A 22576-nucleotide genomic window follows, 5' to 3' on the forward strand; every position below is an offset into this window, starting at 1 on the left:
GGCTGGCAGAAGGGGCAGCTTCCCTCAGTGCCCCACCTCACCCTGCCAGGCCTATGTGGCGGCTGAGGCCAGGCCGATAAGGTGACCCTGCTGTAAAAAATCTGTGCAGAACTTGCTGTTGTAAGGCAGAGGCAGGAGCCGTGTGCTGGAGCCCAGTTTCAGCTGCCTCATCATGCGGAAAGAGCTTCTTGGGACATTGTGTAAAAATCCGATCTAATTCCTCACATCCTCTGGATTGCTTTATTTTCTGTGTTCCGTTCACAAGTCTAGTTTGATGATTTTTGGAGAATACTTCAGGACACTGAAAAAACACACTGCTCTAATAAAGTAAAGAAAACCCAAATCAGCAATAATCAATTGTAAAAAAAATAGTGTACTTTTTGCTATTTCCTTCTTACATACCTCTTCCATCTTTCTTGCCTGTTTCTTTTCCTTCTTCTTTCACGGCCTCTTCACAGGAAAGAACGAGTATGATCTTCTGGTGATTGGTGGAGGGTCTGGAGGCCTTGCTTGTGCAAAAGAAGGTTGGTATGTATAAATCACTGACAAAAGTTTTAGTTTAGCTTAAGTGGTGTTTATGGAAACTGACCAAAGTGTTACTGATAATACTAAAGCTTTGTAAGAAATATAGTACACTTTAGTCCCTGCACATAAATCATTAACTTGGCTCCATACAGTATCTGCAAATTAGTTCACACCCTCAGGTGGAGTGATCTTGTTTGGCTTTCCTATTCACCTTTTAAAAAATATTTCTTCTTTTGTCAGGGGAAAATTTAATAAGCTTTTATTTCACTGTTATTGTAAAATACTCTGAGTGTCTTCATATGTACTGTATTTTTTAAATTATACTGTTTATTTATGTGTTAAAACAACAGTCCCTTCAGACTGTTTCCCAGACTGTGTAACTGCTACAGAGAACATTGCCCCTTTGCACCTCAATATAATGTGCTCAACAACCCACAAGCCTCTAAAACATCTCATTTTGGGTCAAACTGCATTTTTAGGGTCGGTGGAAGCTGGAGACTCTTGTCTGGGTTATTAAGTGCCTTCTGGAGAATCTGCTGACTGCAAAGGCAGCCTGGGTCCCTAGACTGGCCTCTGGAGTTAGACAGTAAAAACCACCAGCTGTCAGCTCCTGAACTCTTTGTCTATACCCGTGCTACTAAAAATGCTTAGGTGTGTGTGTTTCTCCCTCCTCTAAATACTTTATCTTGCTTTTTGTTTAAAGCTGCTCAGTTTGGGAGGAAAGTGGCTGTTCTGGATTATGTGGATCCCTCTCCACAAGGTATGGAAGAGAAATATTAGGCTAATATTTGGACATGTGTATGAAACGGTTGCCCAGGAGAGCAGATTGCTCCAGGCAGCAAAGTGGCCAAAGCCCCACTGCCTCCTTTGCTCGTAGTAGAAGTCCATAAACCCAGGTTGCCGTATTCCCCCTGTGATGTCCCAGCTCTCCCCGGTCCCCCCTGCACACAAAGGTTGTTAGCAGTGTTTGATGCTGCTGTTTCTCATAGACTTTGGACTTAAATATGTGAGAATATTGTCTCTGTCAAAATATCATTTACAATTTCTAAAAATTACGAATCGCATCATGCTGTACATGTACATCTTCATGTACAATATGTAAAATAAGATTTGCAAGTGCAAATAAATGTGAACGTGAAGTAACTGGATAGTCACAGCTTGGAGAAACATCTTGAGATGATTTGAATTTTAGAAAGAAAGTATATAGAGATGTTTTTTATCAAAATGAGCTAAGCAGAGTTAGAAACTGATCTGTAGGAAATAGTGAACGGTGTGTTGTTTCAAAAGTTTTTAACTAATTGCATGAACAACCTAATTCTCTAAGTAACCCAGTTGCATTGTTACACTAATCTGATACATTTACTTTTTTTTTTCTTACTTTTTTTTTTTTTTTTTTCCAAAGAACACCAGGGGGGGGTTGGGGGCGAGTTTGAACTGGGAGAGGCTAAGAGTTCTAATTTGGGTGGCAAAGCTGATAACTTTGAATATCTCATGCTACCAGGATAAGCCACTGCAATGCTAATTATAGGATTAAAAACTAGACATTATAAACCTAGGGAGATAGTGCTCTCTCTCTTTTTTTCTTTTTTTTTTTTTTTTTCCCAAGGAACCACATGGGGAGTTGGTGGAACGTGTGTGAATGTTGGCTGCATTCCTAAAAAGCTTATGCATCAAGCAGCCCTTTTAGGGAGTGCCCTTAAAGATGCCCAACGCTATGGCTGGAATATATCCCAACCTGTTCATCATACCTGGTAAAGATCATTGCCCGTGTCCCCTCCTGTGTGCTGCAAACGTGTGACAGCCTTTCCCAGTTGATGCTTACTTAGGGACAGTTACAGAAGTGAATTTTGCACGAAGCTTTTCAGACTGCTCCTTGTTTAGAACACAGAACTGTATTTACTGGTTTATCAGAGCAGATATTACGTTGATTTGAACTTGATAATTTATTTTTATTTTAAAAAAAGTACTGTAGAACATTCCTAATTTTTAGCAATTGCGTGTATCTTTGAGTTGCATAATCTGAATTTGTAGTGTGATGGCTTCATGCTCAGGTTCTTGTTTTGTGATAGGTCTGTGATGGCCCAGGCTGTTCAGAATTATGTGAAATCCTTGAACTGGGGTCACAGAGTGCAACTACAAGACAAGTAAGTGAGACTTTGAAGTTCATCTTTCTTCCCATAGTCCAGGAGCTGCTCTTCTTGTAGAATTGCTGAACTGCCTTTGGAATTTCTCATTAGAGCTAGTATTTTCAATTTCTAAGTCCTTTCTGCTCAGGACTGTAAGTGCCCTCGCTAAGGTCAGTGATTTGGGTTGTTTTCTCCTCCTTCCTTTTCTTTTCTGGGAAATAGTGGTTGAAAGTGACCACACATGAAAGCTTTCAAACAATGTAGTGACCAGGGAATGCTTTCTTTAATCTGGAAAGGTTTTGTATTAATATGAAGTAGCTAGGGTTTCTAGTCCAACAAAAATTTAGATGCCCTACAAGCCCACAGATAACACTATACTAGAGCAGCTGATTTTTTTGCTTATAGTGCAGAAATCATTCCAAATTTTTCCGCATGCGGTTCATTTTATAGAGAAACTATATTAATAGATAATTTGACAGGTACTAGTCTTCTGACTCCTGCTGAGTCGTTTTTGTATGCTCTCAAATGAGCACTGTATTAGCATTACTATTACAGTCTGTACCATTACTCTGACCAGTGGAAAATGTATTATTTGAGGAGGTCAATAGCCTGATCCCAGAGCCTGTTACAAGGTCAGGTACTCTGCTGTACAGAGGAGTTAACTCTGACACGAGAATTAAGTGACTTAAATTATGTGACCGAGCTGCAAACAATCCTATGAAATGAGATGCTGTCTTGCTTTTACTGTTCTATGCCTGCTTGCTGTCCTTTTTAGCACTTCAGACATGGAAAAAGTAGCTGATTGTATTTCTTCCCTATTCTTCACTAAGTGTGTGTTTATGTTGCTGTTTTCTTCTAAACAGGAAGGTGAAATATTTCAACATGAAAGGGAGCTTTTCTGATCCACACACCATCCGTGGTTTAACAAAAGCAGGTAAAGAGGTGAGCTGCTCTGCTGACTTCTGCAGTGTCATTCACTTCAAACATTCCAGGTCTTCATGTGTTTGTTTTCAGGTCAACTGTGAGCTAGACTGTAATTTTGCAACTTGCTTTAGTTATTCAGTATTGGTGAGGGATATTTGCATTTTTCCACCTAGAGAAGGTGTTTGTGAACTTGACTGTTGCCTACTGAGTCCCTCGCCTCTCACCTGGCAGTTAGATGCCATTTATCTTTTCTCTGCTGATGGAAATGCTGAGACAAAAAAATTAATTTTTTTTTGTGTGTCAGAGTCATATTGCTTTGATAAATGCTTACAGATCTTACTTACTTACTAAAGAGGACCACAATCTCCTTATTGCTCCGAGAATTAGATCAGTCTGAGATGTTTTCCTCCTTCAAATGAATCCTGAAGGTGATTAGCTTTCTAATACAGATTGTGTGTAGGGGGCAATTACACTGAATTCACAGCTTTAAGCAGTTGGGGCACGTAACAGAATGGTGGCCATTTCTGTGTATTTAGGAAGAGACTGAACATGCATTTTTAACACCTTTTTGAGGGTAATTATAATTGCTTTTTTACCCTTCTTGAGGGTAAGTGTAATTACTGGTAAATGTCAGCTTGAGAGAGCAAAAGTTTTTGGGGGTAGGTGCCTAGCACTTTCTAAAAACATGCCACTTTCCAGGTAGCTTAACTCCAGACCCTAGAGACAGAATTCTCTTGCTGTGATCTCTGGGTGTTTTGTCCTAAGCAAAAATTGATTTTAAAAAGCTGCCATTTGTGAACAGCTGTTGCTTCCAAGTAGTCATCAGAACCTTGTCCAATATCGGAACAGTTGTAAGCTTAATATTAAAACAAAAATGGATAGAGAATGTGTGGGAGAAAGTCCTGCATGTAATGCTTGACTGTGATTTTGTATTTTTGTTTGTAGACTATTGTTACTGCAGAAAATATTGTCATTGCTACTGGAGGAAGACCAAAATATCCTACACACGTAAGTTACACTGGCCATCTAACAACTTTTCTGGTTTTGTGGCAGATAATGATGGATGTTAGGAGGATAAAAATGTAACACAAGAAATAAAGTAACACAAGAGAGGTGTTTGTACTTTTGTCATGTGAAAAATTATCTTTGATATGAAGTACAAGCATTTCAGAAAAAACGTTTCCATAGGAAACAAATGTCATCAATTCATGAAGTTGGTGTTGCTTGGAGCTGTGGGATAACTCCCATTGGAAGGGATCTCTAGAGGTGGTGTGGTTCAGCCTCCTGCTGGAGGAGGGGGTGGTCAGCTGGGAGTCAGCTGGGAGCTCAGAGCATGTTGCTCGGGGCTTTTTTGCAGCCAGGTTTTTAAAATCTTGAAGGAGGAAGAATGGACGACATACCTGGGCAACCCCAGAGACATAATTCCCTTGACTTACTGGCTGTACTTCAGCTAACGAAGCCTAAGTTGCAATTAGGGGTTTTTTTGCTGCCAGGACTTGGATTGTAGGTTCGAGATCTCAACCTGTGTGATAACAGATTGCAGGTGCACTGGAGTATGGAATCACAAGTGATGATCTGTTCTGGTTAAAAGAATCTCCTGGAAAAACGTAAGTTACCTTACTGTGGCTTTAATAGATGCTGGCATTTGTACTTTTCTTTATGGCAAGGTGAAAAACATTCAAAATTGTCTTTCATACACCAGTTTCTATGTCCTTCTGTTTTTCTTCTGAGAATTTGTTTTGCTATGCATCAACATCACACTACCAACCTTCATTAGCAACTAATTAATTTCTTCCCCTCTCTTTTATGAAATTCCCTTCTAAAATCAAATTGAATGTGAATTTTCACCATCTTAGGTGAAGGAGACTTGGTTGCTGGAGCCATTACAGACGGCTGTCACAAGAGGGCAGCATACACTTACACGAAGGCTGCGTTTGCTGGGGGTGGAGGTGAAATTGCTCTTCAATTAGGAAAGAAACTCCAACATAATTTCATGTTCTCTTAAGTGGTGACAGTTCTGATAACAAAATATGATGAGACACTTGGGTCACTTTTGCATTTTCTTATTCTTTGGGAGCTATTTTTTAACTGAAATACAAAAAAATGTTTTTAATGGGAATAGTAAAATGCCATTGTCTTTGTTACAGCACTGTAAGATTCTGAGTCCACATTGCTCTACAGAGCAATTGGATGCAAAGAACTCTGATAGAAAATGCACATTTGCTAGTATGAAAGTCATATAATACTATTTTTTTGTCTTTTTGCGTTTGAGCAATTCTAGAAGCAGCAAAGTGTATATATAAGAAAAAGAGACTTGAAACTATAGTCCTGGTGTTTGAAAGAAGACAGAGCTGCCATTCGTAGCTGTGACTTTCTAATATAAAAAATGCAGTGTGTTTAGCTAAGCATCAAACACATAAACAAGGCTCCTTGGTACAGTTTAAAAAGGAAAGTAAATTTGCTGTTGTTTGCAATACATCAGTCACCTCTTGAATTTTGAGGTGTATGATTTATGGAAGGAAGTTTTTTTTTTAAAAAAAAAAAAGCCAAAAAGAAATAAAACCCAACAACACCAACCCATCAAAAAACCTAAACATAAGATTTTTCCCTGTATGATGTTTCTCTGAAAATGTGGCTTTTGTCCAGTTGCTGCTAATGCAAGTTGTAACAGTGTAATGTGGGAGTCTAGTGTTTATATGTTGCATTCCTGAGATTTAGTCAAAATAAGCCTGCAGGGGCTACAGTAGCATTTCTGTGCTTTATCAGGCTGTGTCCTAGCAAATGAAGGAGGGAGTTGTTAAAGGTTTGTTTCTGTTGGGTTTGTTTCTATTATAAATATTCCCAAGGTTCAGTTTAACACCTTTTGTTTTTAGTCTGAGCTGTGTTGTACTTACTCTTTCTTTTCTCCCTCTCCAAGTGTACATATCTCAGCTACAAATTACATGCCTGGGGGTTATAGAACTGTCAGTCCTGCAGTTATTCATATTTTTTAAAAAAAGAAAAAGCAAAAGCAAACGGTTAACCAACTTAAAAGTCCCTTAGATATACAAACAGTACGAAGAAGTTCTCACTACTGAGATGAAGGGTTTTGGCAGGGTGAATTAGGAAAGATGCCTTTAAATATGTTCAGAATGAGTGAGAGATTGAGCAGGTGGGAAGGAGGTTTGGTTCTGGTTTCTTAAGTTTTCTATTAGACACTGACAATGGCCAGGAACCCTCTAGTTTGTAGAAGAAATTGTGAATGATGTGCTGCTGATACTATGAACGAGTGCCAGCTGGCATCTATTTTCTATCTAATGAAAAAGAGGAGCAAACATATGCCAAAATTGCAGATATTCTCATTCTATTCCCTGTGAATCTCCAGTAGATGTTCCTTTCTGGGCTGAGTGTGGCTTTTTGCAGCCCTTCCCAGGAGCTCCCTCTAACAGAGGGGCTGACCATCCGTTCCCAGGTGAATGGGATGCCCTAATGCTGGAAACATCATTTCCCACTGTGTTAAATTGTTTGCCAAACATAAACCCCAGACTAGCAGATTTTAATCTCTGTAGCGCAACCTGTTCTCTGTACACCTTCAGAAGCTGTATGTTTCTATTATGGGATGGATAGATGTTATCTAGGGTCTTTTGTGAGAAAACACGTGTTGTACTGACTCTGCAATCCCTGGGGCTTTGGGAGCAGCAGCCCCTGTGTCTGCGCTTCTCAGAGGTTCTGAGGGATCTCTGTTAGAAAGGGGAGATGGCACAGAGTGGTTTAGGGTGAGGCACAGGCCAGCAGCCAGTGTTTCACTGGCTATTTTTGCTCTGCTCTCTCAGTATAGGACAGACTGTGTGAAGAGCTTTCTGAGCATTTGACTTGCTTTTCTCTTGCAGTATTGGGGAAGAATACCTTTCCCAGGGGTATGTGGCTGGTCAGTGGCAGGGCCAAAAAGAGAAGCCAAATTTGCTGTCTGCAGAGCTCCACCGTGTCTCTGACACTTGGGTTTAGTTGCCATACACGTTCACATAGAAAATATTTTCATTTTCTGTGATTAGTTTCTCTGAGTTCTTAACATCTTTCTTCGCTTTGTCTTCTGGAGTATGTGCTTAAATGTCTCTTTAACACTATGAAAACAATCCCTTATGTCTTACAAGCTTGTTCTTGTTTTTATCCTGTTAATAAAATAAGCCACATGTTACAGTGGTGTTGGTGGAGTTGACAAGCCACACTCTTTCTGCCCGTCTAACAACATCGGATCCACTTCTCAAACCTGTAATTTTGTAACTACACATGCTTGAGAAAATCATTTTGTGGTTGTGTAGAAATAAGCACAAGCTCATTTGACTGCTTTATTCTTTTTTTCTTTTTATGTAACAGGTTGGTTGTTGGAGCCAGCTGTATCCTTTAAAAAAAAAAGCTGTGATGATTTGTGATTATAAGCAGCATCACTGTCTTCCCTATGAAAGCTCAGTTTTCAGAATTCCTTTGCTCGAGCCCTGTAGTTGGGTTGGTAATAAATAGTGATAGTTTTCTGTGCAGTAGCATCATGGGAGTTAAGGTCAGCTGAGGATAAATTCTCAGGATCTTAAAAGCAATGTTATCTATGAGGAAAATATTCTAAGGCTTTGGAGTTTTATCTTATGCAACAAAAGCAAGATAAAGATGTTGTCTGTGTGAGGAGAACTTGATATGATTAGGTAAAAAGCCTGCTGGTATGATGCTCTTTTAAATTGCATTTATCTGGAGTTATTGTTTGTATTTCCTTAACTGATTCTTCACCAGATGTTTCACTTGAGTGTGCTGGTTTTCTGACAGGCATTGGGTTGGACACTACAGTCATGATGAGAAGTATCCCGCTTCGTGGCTTTGATCAGGTGAGTGTGGAGTATCTTGCATTTCCTTATATATCAAATATATTTTAAGGTGTATTTGATTACTTTTGTCTCCTAAAGAAAAAGTGGTTTGGGCTTCTCCAAAGGTTTCCTAGCATGTGCTTTCTAAAAAGAAATTAAATAAATACTAGCTCTAGTTTTCCTATCATATCTCTTGATACCGTATCAGAAAAGTAAATCTTTTTTTCCCTCCTACTTAATTGAAAACAAGATTGGAAAGGTTAGGAAGCAGGACAGGGATTTATGCCACTGCTAAAAACTTTAGACTGTCTCTGAAGTACTCCTGCATTTCTGTCTATGAGTTAGAATTATTTTTAAAATAAATTATTTGACTTAATGTGAAAAAGTTCAATGTGAAGTTCATTCTGATGAATATAAATAAATTACTAAGCTGAAAGTTTATAGGAATCAGAAATCTTAACCTTACCACTTTCACAACAGTGGCAGTTATAACTAGGTTAAAAAAATTATATACTGATTTCAGTGGAGCTATCAAACCTAAGGTGGAGAAAATGAAAAGCAAAACTGTCCAGGCAGGGAAATGTAAAGAGAAAAAGCTAGGTTTCAAATTGGGAAAGATTTTGAGGAGCTTTATTTGAAAGTGTGAGTGGTCAAGATCGTGCCTCAGGCTTCGCACCCGCCGCTGAAGAGCTCCACATCTGTAGCAGCTGGAGCCCTGAGCAGCAGGGAGTGGAGCACAGAGGCTGTGTGTGGCACTCCATAAAGCATAAAACAGTATGGCTTTCTCCCAGAGCTTGATCCTTTGTAGGCAGGGAGACTGCAGTGGACACTTCAAAAGATAATAATAAAGATAAATATCGTAAAGATAATATAAAGAGAAAATAATTATATTTAGCCTGTAGCCACATCGAGTCTGATGGAAACTGGTTAGTGAGCTGTTGTGTTTCTGAAGAGATATAACCCTGCTGGTGCCTTTATATTACAGAAAGTTTTGTAAGCCAAGAGCTTGCGTGTAGTTGTTCTATGTGCGTGGTTTTGTGATATTTTCCTTTAAGTGATAAACGTGTTCTTTGACAAAATGCAACCAGAATCACAGCAGTCAAGTGCAATGACATCTTTAGATAAACCTGTCAGTGTGACACTTCACTCCTCAGCTGTGGTGTGGCGTTATTTCAAACAGGCTCTTAAGACAAAAGCATTATTTCCTTTTTGTAGTAGAACTTTCCAGGAAACCTTAGCAATTCAGTCATTGCAGAGAAATGGCAGGTGTCGTGGCAAAGGGAAATATTTTTCTTCCTTAGCTTTGTGAAAGTATTTAATTCTCATCAAGCTGCCAGAAAATGCTAATTATGGTATTGTTAAATTGAATATACTCTAGATGCTATTTTTGTATAAGCAACAAATTATTTAAAAGCAACTGTTTTATTCACATGCTATTTTACATTTTTAAAAATAATTTGAATATTCAGATGTCAAAGGTCCTTGGAGTGGAGTTGCAGGTCATAGTGGATTAATAAATTATCCTGTGTTGAGAATGCATAATAACTAAGTGACAAAGAATGTTTGAAATGCTCAGTCTATTTACTGGATGTTCATGAGGGTAGCTGAAGGAGGGCTTTGTGTTTAAAAGGTTGTATCTCTAAGAATAAACAATATTTTTTCCCCTACTCAACAGCAAATGGCATCTTTAGTAACTGAGCACATGGAATCTTATGGCACAAAATTTTTAAAGCAATGTTTCCCAACTAAAGTTGAAAAATTGGAGAGCAACAGATTGCAAGTCACCTGGAAAAATACTGACCTGGGCACCGAAGAAACAGATTCCTTTGACACAGTGATGTGGGCAGTAGGTAAACTTGATTATCTTAACATTTATTTTCAATGCTTTCCATTCTGAAACTGAAGTCGCCTCATCATGTTGTATGGGCCAAACAGCTCCCTCTTTTTTACATGACATTAAAGTTTAGTTACCTAAACAGTGATTTTATTTTTTTTTAATTAATTTCTTGCATGCCTGATGTGTTCACTTTTAGTCTAAAAACACATAAAAGTTGCAGCGAATGGAAGAAATCTGTGGTAACTATTTTTGCATGAGCTGCAATAAATGGGAGACCTCATGTGTACTAGAGGATGAGAGTGTGAATTCCAGCAGCCTCTGTGCTGCAGGTCGTGTTCTCTGACTCCACGCCTGACTTAAGCATGAAGCTGTTCTCTGCAAGTTCCCATTTATTCTGTTCAAGGGGCTACCATTTCTTCTAGGAACTGTTCTAAACTGTGCTGCAGTTTAAAGCCCTGAAAACTGTAGAATAATATTCATGAGGTGAGATGAAAATGTTTCCAAAAAGTGGGTTTCTAAATGCTGTGTCTGATTTTTCTCAGGCTTTCTGGTAGCTGTATGCTGAGGTGCAGTCACACCTGCAAAATGTCAAGTCATTTTGTTTACTTTTGTCAGGGATGGAAAAAATAGCTATTAAATTCAAATAATATGAAAAAAAAGTCCTGGTTTAGTGTTAATTATAATGGAATCAGGTTGCATGATACTCTATTGCAGCTCAGTTGTAATGTGATTCCACTCACTATTTTGATACAGAGGAACTACATGTATTATAACTTTTGTCATAGATAGAGTTACAGTCCATATTTAGAAACTGCAAACTGAATAGTTTGAGGGTTTGGGGTTTCTTGTGTTGACTTTTTTTTTTTTTTTTAGTGTCCAAATTGGCCCTCCACCCTGAAGGATTAAACACATTAACAGCCAAAGCTGGTTAATTGATGTGCAGTCCATATGATTCATTGTTTCGCTCTGTATCAACACACCCGCACCAGGTGTCTCAGATAATGGGCTGGGAAACTCGGTGGTGCTGAGGATTTCCTGCCAGCAGATGTGCCAGTTCCAATACTGATTGAAGAAAGGCAGCTTGTGGAGCTGCTTAAAAGGCAGCCGCTATTGTTAACTAATCGTAGCCTGAATTATAGTAGATATAGCCTTAAATTTTTTAAGCGCATTGTGGAATTTTAATAGGATTTTATGACAAATGTTAAAAATATTTACTGACAGTGGGACACAATTAGAGCTTGGTAGGCTACAGTATTATCTCTTAATGTAGGTGCTTTGAGAAAAAAATGTACATTGTGTTTCTGTGGAGAGGTTTTTTTGGTCTTTTGCAATGTGTCATTTTCTGTTTGTATGGATAAGCCAATAAAAGCAGGGCCAATGCACCCTTTGCTTTCCTAGCAGCTTTTTTGAAAAAGTCAAAGTATGTGAGGAAAAAAAAAAAAATCTCATTAATATCTCATACTTTGTAAACTAAGCAAGTGTTTCGAACATACCCAGGGATTGGTGTGACAGAGAGAGCAGGTAATGTGCTTTCCAACTGTCAACAGAAAGAGCAATGACCAGCAGCAGAGTTTGAATTTGGCTTTAGAAAAATAGTTTTATCTCTCAAGAGAGCATTGGAACAATTATTCTCAAGTTCCTTTGCATTCATAAGCTTAGAGGAAAGCCACTGTGTCTTAGAAATAATACCATCTTTGCTGTGAAAAGGAATTGCAACATTAGCTGGGTGTAAAGCTGAGCAGGTATCAGGTGTTGCACATCACGGGCAATCAAGGACATTGGCCTTTGTGTCAGGCTGGGCACTTGGCACATTTATTTTGTACTGCAGTAAAGTAAGATCCTCACTGTTCAATAGCAAGAAGGGGTTAAGTACGTAACTTTTATTTTTATAGTAGTTTTCTTCAAGTCTTACGACCAAATCGGTTTGGATTAACTAAGAAAACAGAAATTTTGTTTGGAGATTTTCTTTGAAAAGTCCCATATGGTAAAACACTGCTGTGATCTCCTGTGAGCATATCTCTGCCAGCCCCTATAAAAATGGGGATGGGCTTTAGAGCTGTCTTGGCAAACCAAATCTTCCCATCTAGTTTTTAACCTTTGAACTATTCAGTGAAAAATAATGCACCTTTTTTGATCTCAGACAACTGTTAGTGCTAATGTGATGTGGTTTGTTGGGGTGCTGGGTCTTTGTTCTGAACTTCCCATGTCTCTTTCTCATTAATTTTAATTTATTACTGTCTTGGTAAGCTGGGGTTTCTGCAGTCCTAATGAAAATTGTCATTCCCATTACATCAGCCAGTACTTCTAGGTTTTTTCCCCAATATCTAGTTTTAATGACATTCAGTCAGACTTTATTCAACAGGGCAATTTTTAACGTGCTAGTAATTTGTCTGCATTGAAAGAGGCCTGGATGGTACTTTTTCCTTCTTTTGTTTAACCCACCCATAAACTTTGAGTGTAACACTTATTTTATGCTACTTGTTTTACCAGCTTATAACTACAAAACCCACTTCCTTGTGTTGAGGAGAAGTTAGATGGTGGACTATGCCTCTCGTCTGCATGTGAGAAAACGTTTGGGATTCAGAACTGTAAGGTGCTATTTGAGTTATAGGTGATGGCCTTTACCTGATGGGTGCTTTAAATAAATAAAAAAAATGGTAGAAGATGCTCCAAAGTAATTTCATTAAACCAGTATAATTACTCTGACATTTTCTACAGAATACAGGTTCTGTTCACCCATAAAAGTCTAGGATTGCCATGTCACCATATAACCAGCCTGGCACGTGTCTGTGGCAGCCCCCATAGGAAACCATGTTGTTAGATGTAAAAGAAAAAACAGCTTTTGATTTTTTTTTTTTTTTTTTTTGGTAAAAGTGAGAAGCAAATGGGGGCAGGTCCTGAGAGCAGGGGGTCTGGATGGTTTTCACAGCTGTGTGGTTATTGTGTGGGTCTATTAAAGATGAGATTATGATGTGGTATTAAAAGTGCAGGAGTCAGGTAACCTTTTTAAGGGTCAGATTAGAATTGGCACATTTCTTCTAGTTGTCTGGCATAGTATCTTACAGAAGCAAATGGGGGCAGGTCCTGAGAGCAGGGGGTCTGGATGGTTTTCACAGCTGTGTGGTTATTGTGTGGGTCTATTAAAGATGAGATTATGATGTGGTATTAAAAGTGCAGGAGTCAGGTAACCTTTTTAAGGGTCAGATTATAAACTTTTATTTTTGCTTTCAGATTTTTTTTTTTTTTTCACTGGTTTGAATAAAAGCTAAATCTAGTGTCTTATGCAGTCAAACATTCCTTGTTCTGTGGCAGTTTCAGGGCAGGGGACACCTTCAAACAAAACACGTGTTGGCTTTAGGGGCTGGGGCCATCTCCGTGTTGCGTGCCTGCTAGGATTTGGTATGGTTTTGTATTGCCCTCTGGATTTTGGAAATAAGCCATAAACTCATGCATTTTTGAGGCTGTAAATGTAAAAAACTTAGGAGTTACAGTATGAAACAAATGTCCTTCTGATCCAATATTAGTGAGAAATGCTGAGAACTGATTCTATAATACAGGTAAGTGAATGCCAGGAAAAATCATCATTTCCTTAATTTGACATTGAAACTTGCCAAGACACATTGGATAGTCATGAACCTGAGCTACTGAATTTGAGGTGAGGATCAGCAAGTGGCTTCTGGAGGTGAGCCAGCGTAGGGCTAAAGGCCAATAAAGCTTCAGTTCAGTTTTTTTAAACTTTTATTTTTGCTTTCAGAAATAATATTTAGGCAGTAAAGTTGAGGGAGAAATTTCTCTTTGAGTAGCAACAGGTTTTTTGTAACCCTTAGCTATTAATACCAAGCTGTACACATGTTAAAATAGACTGGAATCGAAAGGTTAAGTGTTATCCTGCAGATTTGATAAACTCAGCTGTTGTTGTCACGGGTCTTTAAATGACTCTATTGACAGTTTTTTCTTTTTTTCCTCTGGCAGTGCCTGCCGTTGCGTGCTAAGCTTTCTCTTGGCTCTGCCTGGCAGGAAAAAGGGGAAACTAGAAAACCCCATTAGTTGTCCATTTGCAGAATATCCAGGCTTTACTCTCAATACACAAAGAAATACAACGGTAGGAAGTTGTTTCACATCCGAGCCAAGATAAGGTCCTGGAGGTTTATTATTTTTGTTGCCCGATAGCATCAGGCCTGGGGAGCGGGGGCAGAGAGGGAACAGCAGATCTGCGTCCCGCGGGGCCGGCGGGAGGGAAGACAGACAGATAGCCAAGTGCCGACAGCTTCAGTCACTGCTCCCAGAGGAAGTGTTGGTTTCACCAGATGAAATTAATACACAGAAGTCTTTACAGAGGCATTCAGATGTGACATTGTTTGGGAGGCCTGGCGATATGGCAGATGTATAAAGCAGTGAATCATATGTTTACATATAATTAGGTCTGTATTGACAAGCCAGGTTTTCCTTTTGTTTAATAATTTCCTACATTAACATCAAAGAGCTTGTTTTTATAATGAAAACACGTTTCCCTTTTTGTTTTGCTTTGCTATGGCTCTATATTAACATCAAACACAAAACCGTGACTCACGCAAAGGAGACCTATAAATGTAGCTGTAGATATAGATATAGCCTTAGTCATTTAGAGCCTCCAAAACGGATGCAATGTTATAAAATTTCCTTCATTTGGATATATTCAGGTAATCTTTTCTATACGCTCCTGTGTGTCCCTACAAATTTTGGGAGTACCTGATAATTTCACTATACTTATTAACCTTCAAATACATTTGAAAAATCAGATAGGATTTAAGATTCCAGTTTCTGGGTGAGGAATTGCTTTGTCAGATGCTTTATAGATAGCTGGGTGTAATGTTATCGAGACTTTAGTGGTGTAAGTGGTAACTCTATGCAGAAAGCACTACAAAAATATTTTTTAAAGATGAGATAATTTAAAATTGTTGGAGGAGGAAGCTGTAATAAAATCTAGGCTTGGTAGAATTTGCCTCTTTTATTTTTAAATCCATTTAAATAGTGTTTCTACACTCTAGGAGTACTGTTTCTAAACTCTACGGAAATAGCTAAAATACAGAGTTTGAGCTAAATAACTCGGCATTAAGGACTTGAGAGCAAAGTTGATAAAGTTTTTCATCCAAGCTGAGGGAACTAAAAAAGCTTGAAGATAAGTGTATCAGATAACAAGAAAAGAGGACTTCAGGAATGTTTAACGTTGAACAGCATTATTTTTGTCCACAAGTGTGCACAACAGGCTGTTGTTACTGTCGAGTCCCATTGGATTAATGTTTATTGGAAATTTTCAATGTAGAAGTTTCTTAGTTATTGTATGTGTGTGACATTAGGAAACTTTCCTAATGTTGGCTACATTAGGAAACTGAATTTAGAACATGCAATAAATCACGTGGAGTTTGCACTTTTTGCAGTGGGTGTTGTCCCGTGCATTTTTAAAGGATACCTTTCACTGAAACAGTCTGAGCAAAGGCAATAGCAATAGAGCTTCTTTCATGAAGAAATTCCTACCCCTGCTTTCCACCCTCACAGCTTTTCCAGTATGAGAACTGGACTATCAAATGGCACAAAGTTCTTAAAAGCCTCCAGTGGGGGATGCCATCTTTTTTAATTAACACTGCTGAAGTTTTTCAATGGTTTTAACTTTAATTTCTTTTTTTTTTTTTTTTTTTTTTTCCTTAAGGCCGAGCCCCTGACACTAAAACTCTCAATTTGGAGACAGTTGGAGTGAAAACTAATTCTGAAACTGGAAAGATCATTGTTGATGCCGCTGAAGCTACTTCTGTTCCTCACATTTATGCCATTGGAGACATAACAGAGGTACTGAGACTACATAAACTGTTTTACAATAACAGGAAGCCAACTTTGTTCCTGACTAATAACTAGTCCCCAGATGTCGTCATGCTCTAGCATATATCTTGGTGTTTTGCTCTTTTTCATTTTGCAGAGCTGTGGTGTTTGTGCCAACCACCTGGGTCAGTAATTTCCTTCACGTGGATCTTGTGAAGTATCTCAGCATTAGGGATTATTACTGATGTTTATCAGGGAATGCATCATTGGTCAGAGGCTAATAATAATGTCTTTATCACTTCAGTTATCTTTCTAATAATGTTTTTATCACTTCAGACGTATGACTTCATACTGCTTACGAATGCTGAGTGAAAGCAGTTCTTGCCTTCTAGAGCTGAATACTCTTACTGGGAATGACTGAGAAAAGTTCTGTAATTCCATTTTTAGTATTGTGGGGTTTAATTGAGACTAGTCACAAGACAGCATTTCTGCTCCCTGACACAAAATGCTTCTGACAAATGTATCTTCCTCTAGAATAAGAAAAACTCCTGTAGATACTAAATGCATTTGACTTCTGTTCGTGATTTCTGAGTGATTATGCCAAGTGAACATGAGGTGGTTTGGTTTGCGTTTGGGTTTTTTTTTTAAGGGAAGGGACATTATAACTTTAGCAAAATTACTTACTTATTCTAGATGCAAAACCAGAATTTTGTGGCCTTAATCTATTGCTATTTGATAGTCTTCAGTTATCTGTGACAAGAATGTCTTGTCTTGATCAAAGTGTACTCAAATACTTTCAGTCCCTCATTTCTCAGTTTACAGAGCTCAGAGTATCTCTTGTAAGTTAGCCATCTTCAAATATGTTGTCTTCATAAAAAATAATGTTTGTCTGGATCCTTAACTGTCCAGTTGCATCCAGGAGGGTGTTTTCATCACTACCAGCTGTTCCTGGGAAATGTGGGCACTGTGTTGAACGGAGGGGCTGGACACTGCAGGGTGCAGAGTCCTCTCGCTGGTTGTGGAACTGAATGGAGTCAAGCAATGCCTTCCTATCAAGATTGGTTTTGATATAGTGAAGGCATCTTTTTTTAAAAGTCTGGTAAATGTAAATACTGTAGCAATATCCAAAGACCATATATAGGTAGTATTATTTGGGAGAGCTTTAAAAGATTTCTCATTCTGCTGTGTTTAAAATGTTTTAAAGGTCTCCCCAATGTATAAACCCTACAGATGCTCAGGGTTTTTGAAGAGGTGTAACAGGTTACACAATGTTTTGGGAATAGCCCTGCAAATTTCTGACTGGACTCTGGAACTGCCAGGGACACTTAAATCTCATAAATCTGCTGACCGTTCCCGACCTCTTCCCCTCTGTGTAGACATATGTTTCTTCCTGTCTGTCTCCATCTTCATGCGAATGACTGGCCGTTTCCTTTTAAACCGTGTTAAAACTCTTTCCTGCTCAGCTATTTATCCTTTTTTTTTTTTTTTCCCCCCTTACTCTCCACAGCTTCTCAGTCCCATCCAGTCACTCGGAGCTCTGAGATTAGGGCAGTTTCTCTCTCTCTCCTCACGTCACACACAGACACAGGGTCCCTCTGTCCATGTCACCCCTTGCCCTGGGCTGTTCCCTGCACAGTGTCCTCCACCTGCAGGTCCCTGGTACAGGCCTCGCTTGGGCCTCCTGCTCTCCAAGCTTCTCTTTTTAATGCCATCCAAGCAGCAGTTGTTAGAGGCGATGCTGGCAGGGCCCTAGATTCTGTTGCTCATTTTGCTGCTAATCTGCAGTGTTATCTTGGGCAAGTAATTTCCTTTTGGGTGCTTTTTTGCCTTTTGCCCTTTGAGGATTTAGTTAACTAAGAAATACGAAGCTGGAGGCAGGATGCTCTCCTCTTTCCTACTCGGGATCTAAAAAATCATGTCTTCATTTATTTGTCATTTTCATTTTGTTGTTAAAACTTGGATTTCCTTTTCCTGCTTTTGTCCTTATTAGTGCAGACTTTTGAACTGGAGTTGTTCAATAGGCACTTTTAAATGTAAGTGTTAAAAACAGCAACATAGTTCTGTGCTGTGTCCAGTGAACAACTGGGGAAGAACTGAAGAGTTAAATCAGTGCTCTGTAGAAATACTCTCTTAAGCTTTTATCTGCATATGAGCTCAATATAGTGTATTAAAGAAGTCGCAGTATAGTACTCATGTATTTATAGAGTTTAAAGATAGAAGAAATTATTGGCATTATCTTATCTGACTCCAGTACAATGTGAGCCGTGTAATTCCACTTGCTAAGCAACAAAGCTTATTTTATCTGAAAATTAAATTAATTTTGTCCATTTTTAAGCAGAATCAATTTAGATAATAAATTTCATTGGCATGGGAACCACCAGCAAAAGAAAGTTCTGTGTTGATGCACATCTCAAATGCACCCAGAAGAATGAAGTGCATTGGGGTAAGAACCACAGAGCCTGGTGTGGGATACTCCGGGAGAGACCTACCACAAGAGCATGGGAAGGGGAATCTTGTTTCCTGTGAATGAGCATCACTGATCCCCAATATTGCTTATAGGAATACGATTTTTTTTTTTTTCTCCAGTGTTCCTGCTCACGATTCCTCTTTCCTTTGCTCTCTCCCTGGAAGAGTCTTTTTGCTCCGAGGAAGTGCTATTGCTCAAACCTTTGCAAGCAGTTCTCAAGCCCTCCTGCTCCCTCCTTTACCACACCCTGCTGAATAGACACTAAATTGCTACCAAATAGCAAGAACTGTTTTTTTTATTTATTTTTTTTTAAGGCAGTGCCCTGGCTGGACAGGGAGTGAGAGAGGGGAAAGGCTGCTTTCCTGATGTGCTCAGAATGACATTCATTCGGGAGTCGTACCCAGCTGGCACAAATGGGGAAATCCGTGTACATGGGTGTCTTGTTGCACCCTTGTATGGCAAATGGAATCCTAATGTTATCCAAGCTGTTCATTTAGAGAATGGGGGGAAAAAAAACCCTTACAGCCAGTTTGTCTACTCTCAAAAAAAGTTTTTCAAGCTTTGGCAAAATATTCTTTTCAACTGACAGGTGAAGTTGCATTTAGGCATTTTCATCTTCTGTAACCAGGATGAGGAAGACCAAGCTGGAATTTTATTTTGATTTTTTTTTCCCAGTGCTAATATAACCTCTCTGTGTTAAAATTCTTCCTCCAGTAGTATTCTTGTTGAAAAGCATGGCACACGCTATAAAGAAGTTTTCTCAGAAGGAGGTTTATCATATGGTCATGCCACTATACATCTGTCATATTTCAAAGGGTGTTATAACAAAGATGTGTGGAGAAGGTGGAATGTACAGTATGTTGCTTTGAGTAGAAATAAGACCAAAAAGAGTTGTGTTAGAACAAATACACATTACTTCAAAGCTTTTTAAACTCTCTTAGGAGCCATCTCGTTTAAATGTATAATACATTGGAGGATTCTTATGAACAATTTGTATCCATAATAATCAGCAGAGTAGTTCTACACATGACTGCAAAGTGAATGTTCATTTCAAATATTTACCGACAAAGGTCTTTAAGTCATTGTTTATGAGAAATTGGGCTTTATCTGCATGGATGTTTTAGTAATTAGTTGGGTTTTATGGAATGCATGGTAGTGCTTTCACAATTTTATCTCTCGTTCCAATCTTCTATTCATTTCTGGAATGCCAAAACAACATCTGTATTTCCTGCTACAGAAATGATTGGCAGCCATGTTTCAGGCAAATGTGTATAAGAAAAAACAAATGGCAAATTTCATCTGGTAAATGACATTTACAGACTTGAAAGTCAAAATGCTGGATTTGAAAAACCATAATTTGATGGATCTTAGGCAGAAAAAAGGGGTAGACTTGAAGTTTTGTGATTTATCGTAAGCCATGGGGAAAAATAGATTAGTCTTCATTAATAATTAGAATTGTAGTTTCTGTTATAAAGTTAGACATAATGTTTCAGTTTGGTTTTTTGCAATGGAAGTTTTAAGTGGTTATTAATAATGCATATTAATGTGCAGATACTGGTATGTGCACTGAAGTAAATGATAGCTAATACCATGTACAAAATCTATCCAGCCACATTCAGAACAGATAAGCTGGGAAAGAGGAATGGATTGCAGTAAATGCTAAAGAACTTTAGCATAATGAAAAAAAGTGTGAAAAACTTGAACGTGTTTGGTGGGGAATCCTTATTTTCTGCTGAAGGCTGGTTTTGAGGGCTTATTGGATGACGACCTCCAAGTGGGGCTTTGCAGGAGCGAGACAAGTGTTGTATCTAGATAGGACCTGTAAGAATCAAAACTGCACGTGTTTTATAAAGCCTGGTTTTCAGTTACATTTTTCTTATGTCTCCATATCATTTCTTCTAGATTTGTGACCTCTTTCCTTGTCTCAGACAAGCATCTTGATGACATGTCTTGAGTAAATTCTTAAATAATGTTTTTTACTAGGTTTATGAAGTTTGTTATATCTTATTAACTTACATGGGCTGTTCTTCCTCAGACTTCAACAAATTCCTTTGCAAATGCCTGACTTCAATTTGCAAGAACTTCCAGCTTGCTTAAGACTAGCCCTGGAGTCCCGATGCTCCGGCGGTGTTGTGCCTGCACTCAGGACTGGGGTTCTGGCACCCTGCAGAGTCCTTGTTGGATATAAAAAGTAGCTTGGACTCATGACTTGAACTGGAACGTGTCTTGGTCATGTCCTGCTGTCGTTCCCTTTCTCACTTGCAGGAAGTTCACACTTGCCAATAGCAACCCTTTTTGTGTCCCTCTAATCCAGAACCCAAGACTAGGACCAGCTCAACCCATAGGTTCCACTTCTCCGATCCAGAACCAACACAGAAGTCAGTAATAGTGCCTACAAATACTACCTTGTGTGTCTGTGTTCTGTAAAAATGTGTCAGATCACTTTTTTTTAAAAAGGTCTGATGTTATAAAAACACTGTTGCTTTAAAAAGCTTCTTCTGCTTTAAAAAGACTATCTGAAAAATTTCTTGATGACTTACTCTGTAAAGAAAGGGGGAAATGAATGGTTGGCACGTGAATACCCTCTGCTTTTCAAGGGGTGAGGTGATAAGATAGAAGGTTTTGACCTTCATTCGTGGCATTTGTTTCCCTCCCCATCAAGACGCATATTACACTCAGAGACTTAAAAGCACGTTTGGACAGAAATTACTACTGCCCTCTCTACTTGCAGTGCTGGCTACTAGGCTGGAATTCCAAAGATTTGGCTTTCCTCTGACCATTGTCCCAGGAGAAATCCTTGGATGCTGCTTCTCTTGGTTAAAACAAAGCTTTGTGCTCTCTCCTAGGGCCGTCCTGAATTAACACCCACAGCAATAGCTGCAGGAAAGCTGCTGGCTCGGCGTCTTTTTGGCCAGTCTTCAGAACTGATGGACTATGACAATGTGAGTTGTTATTTCGTTTTTCAACAATAAAAAGCAATTCTTATGCTTTTTTTTTTCCCTTAAGAATTTTTAAAGGCATTGCATTTTGTCGTCTGGAACGCAGCGTTGACAGTAGCCAGAGCAGATGTGTGTGATGGAGCCGCACTGCTCAGTCATGGACAAGTCTCCCCCGTGTCTGTGGGGCAGCAGCTTCCCCTGGTTCATCAGACCCACTTTGTGTTTCCTCCCGAGCAGGTACCTACGACAGTTTTCACTCCCTTGGAGTACGGATGTGTTGGACTGTCAGAAGAGGCGGCCGCGCAGAGTTATGGGTCAGATAATATTGAGGTAGGAAAACATTTTTTTTTATTTTACAGTCCGTGTTGGAGTTGCACTGTGAAAAGACAGAAGTTTCACTGTTGTATCAGGCAAAATTTTTGGTGCCCCAAAAATACTATGTTTGCAGTTAGGGAGTTGGTGTCTTCAGGAAAGTTCAGGACTTCAAAAGTATTGCAGCAGGTCACAATGGAAACTGTTACCCTGTGGGCAAAATCCTTAATGAAAAAATAAGCATTTATTATTCAGAATACAAAAATTACAGTTTGGGTTATCTTGTAGTCTACGTTATTATAGATATGGAAAACTTCCTGGATTATTGTCAGTAAACAGGGTGTTAAACTTCTGGGAGAAACTTAAAGGAACAAAACTAACATTTTTAATTTGGGGTGCTGGTTTGAGTAACATGATTGTAATTTTTTTCAGTTTCGTTATTAATCTAATGGTTCTATAATAAAGGTTTGTGTCAAACTCTTATTGTGCTTTCCGTATTTTTCTTTAAAATAACGAACAGGCTATAAATAAATCAATTTTTGTATACAACATTATAATTATGTAGTAGTAGTCGTCATTATGATACTAAATGGAAGGTTTTGACATAATAGAACTCTAACACAAATTGTTATTGTTTTCCCTGCCAGGTCTACCATGCGTATTATAAACCTTTAGAGTTTACAGTGGCTGAAAGAGATGCGACTCAATGCTATATAAAAGTGAGTGTTATGAGCTTTTAACTTGCTTTTAAGTTAAAACAAGAGATATGGTTCAGCCAGCTTTAAGGAGGACTCTTTGGCAAAAAAACTTCACAAGATGGATGA

At 38.8% G+C, this 22576-nt stretch overlaps 1 protein-coding gene across 1 annotated transcript in view; it reads left to right on the forward strand.

Annotated features, from left to right (window-relative positions):
* The window catches only part of TXNRD2 (thioredoxin reductase 2), a 28769-nt gene that overhangs the window by 714 nt on the left and 5479 nt on the right, over window positions 1-22576 (forward strand). The window contains exons 2-15 of the mRNA XM_014943996.1: window positions 459-524; window positions 1229-1285; window positions 2132-2276; window positions 2595-2669; window positions 3515-3593; window positions 4521-4583; window positions 5112-5182; window positions 7929-7948; window positions 8334-8425; window positions 10080-10254; window positions 15928-16064; window positions 21348-21443; window positions 21678-21770; window positions 22400-22471. Coding sequence (XP_014799482.1) covers window positions 459-524; window positions 1229-1285; window positions 2132-2276; window positions 2595-2669; window positions 3515-3593; window positions 4521-4583; window positions 5112-5182; window positions 7929-7948; window positions 8334-8425; window positions 10080-10254; window positions 15928-16064; window positions 21348-21443; window positions 21678-21770; window positions 22400-22471 — 1241 coding nt within the window. The remainder of the gene's footprint in view (window positions 1-458; window positions 525-1228; window positions 1286-2131; window positions 2277-2594; window positions 2670-3514; window positions 3594-4520; window positions 4584-5111; window positions 5183-7928; window positions 7949-8333; window positions 8426-10079; window positions 10255-15927; window positions 16065-21347; window positions 21444-21677; window positions 21771-22399; window positions 22472-22576) is intronic.

Source organism: Calidris pugnax, unplaced genomic scaffold, assembly GCF_001431845.1.
Source record: "Calidris pugnax isolate Ruff unplaced genomic scaffold, ASM143184v1 scaffold138, whole genome shotgun sequence".
Taxonomy (NCBI): Eukaryota; Metazoa; Chordata; class Aves; order Charadriiformes; family Scolopacidae; genus Calidris; species Calidris pugnax.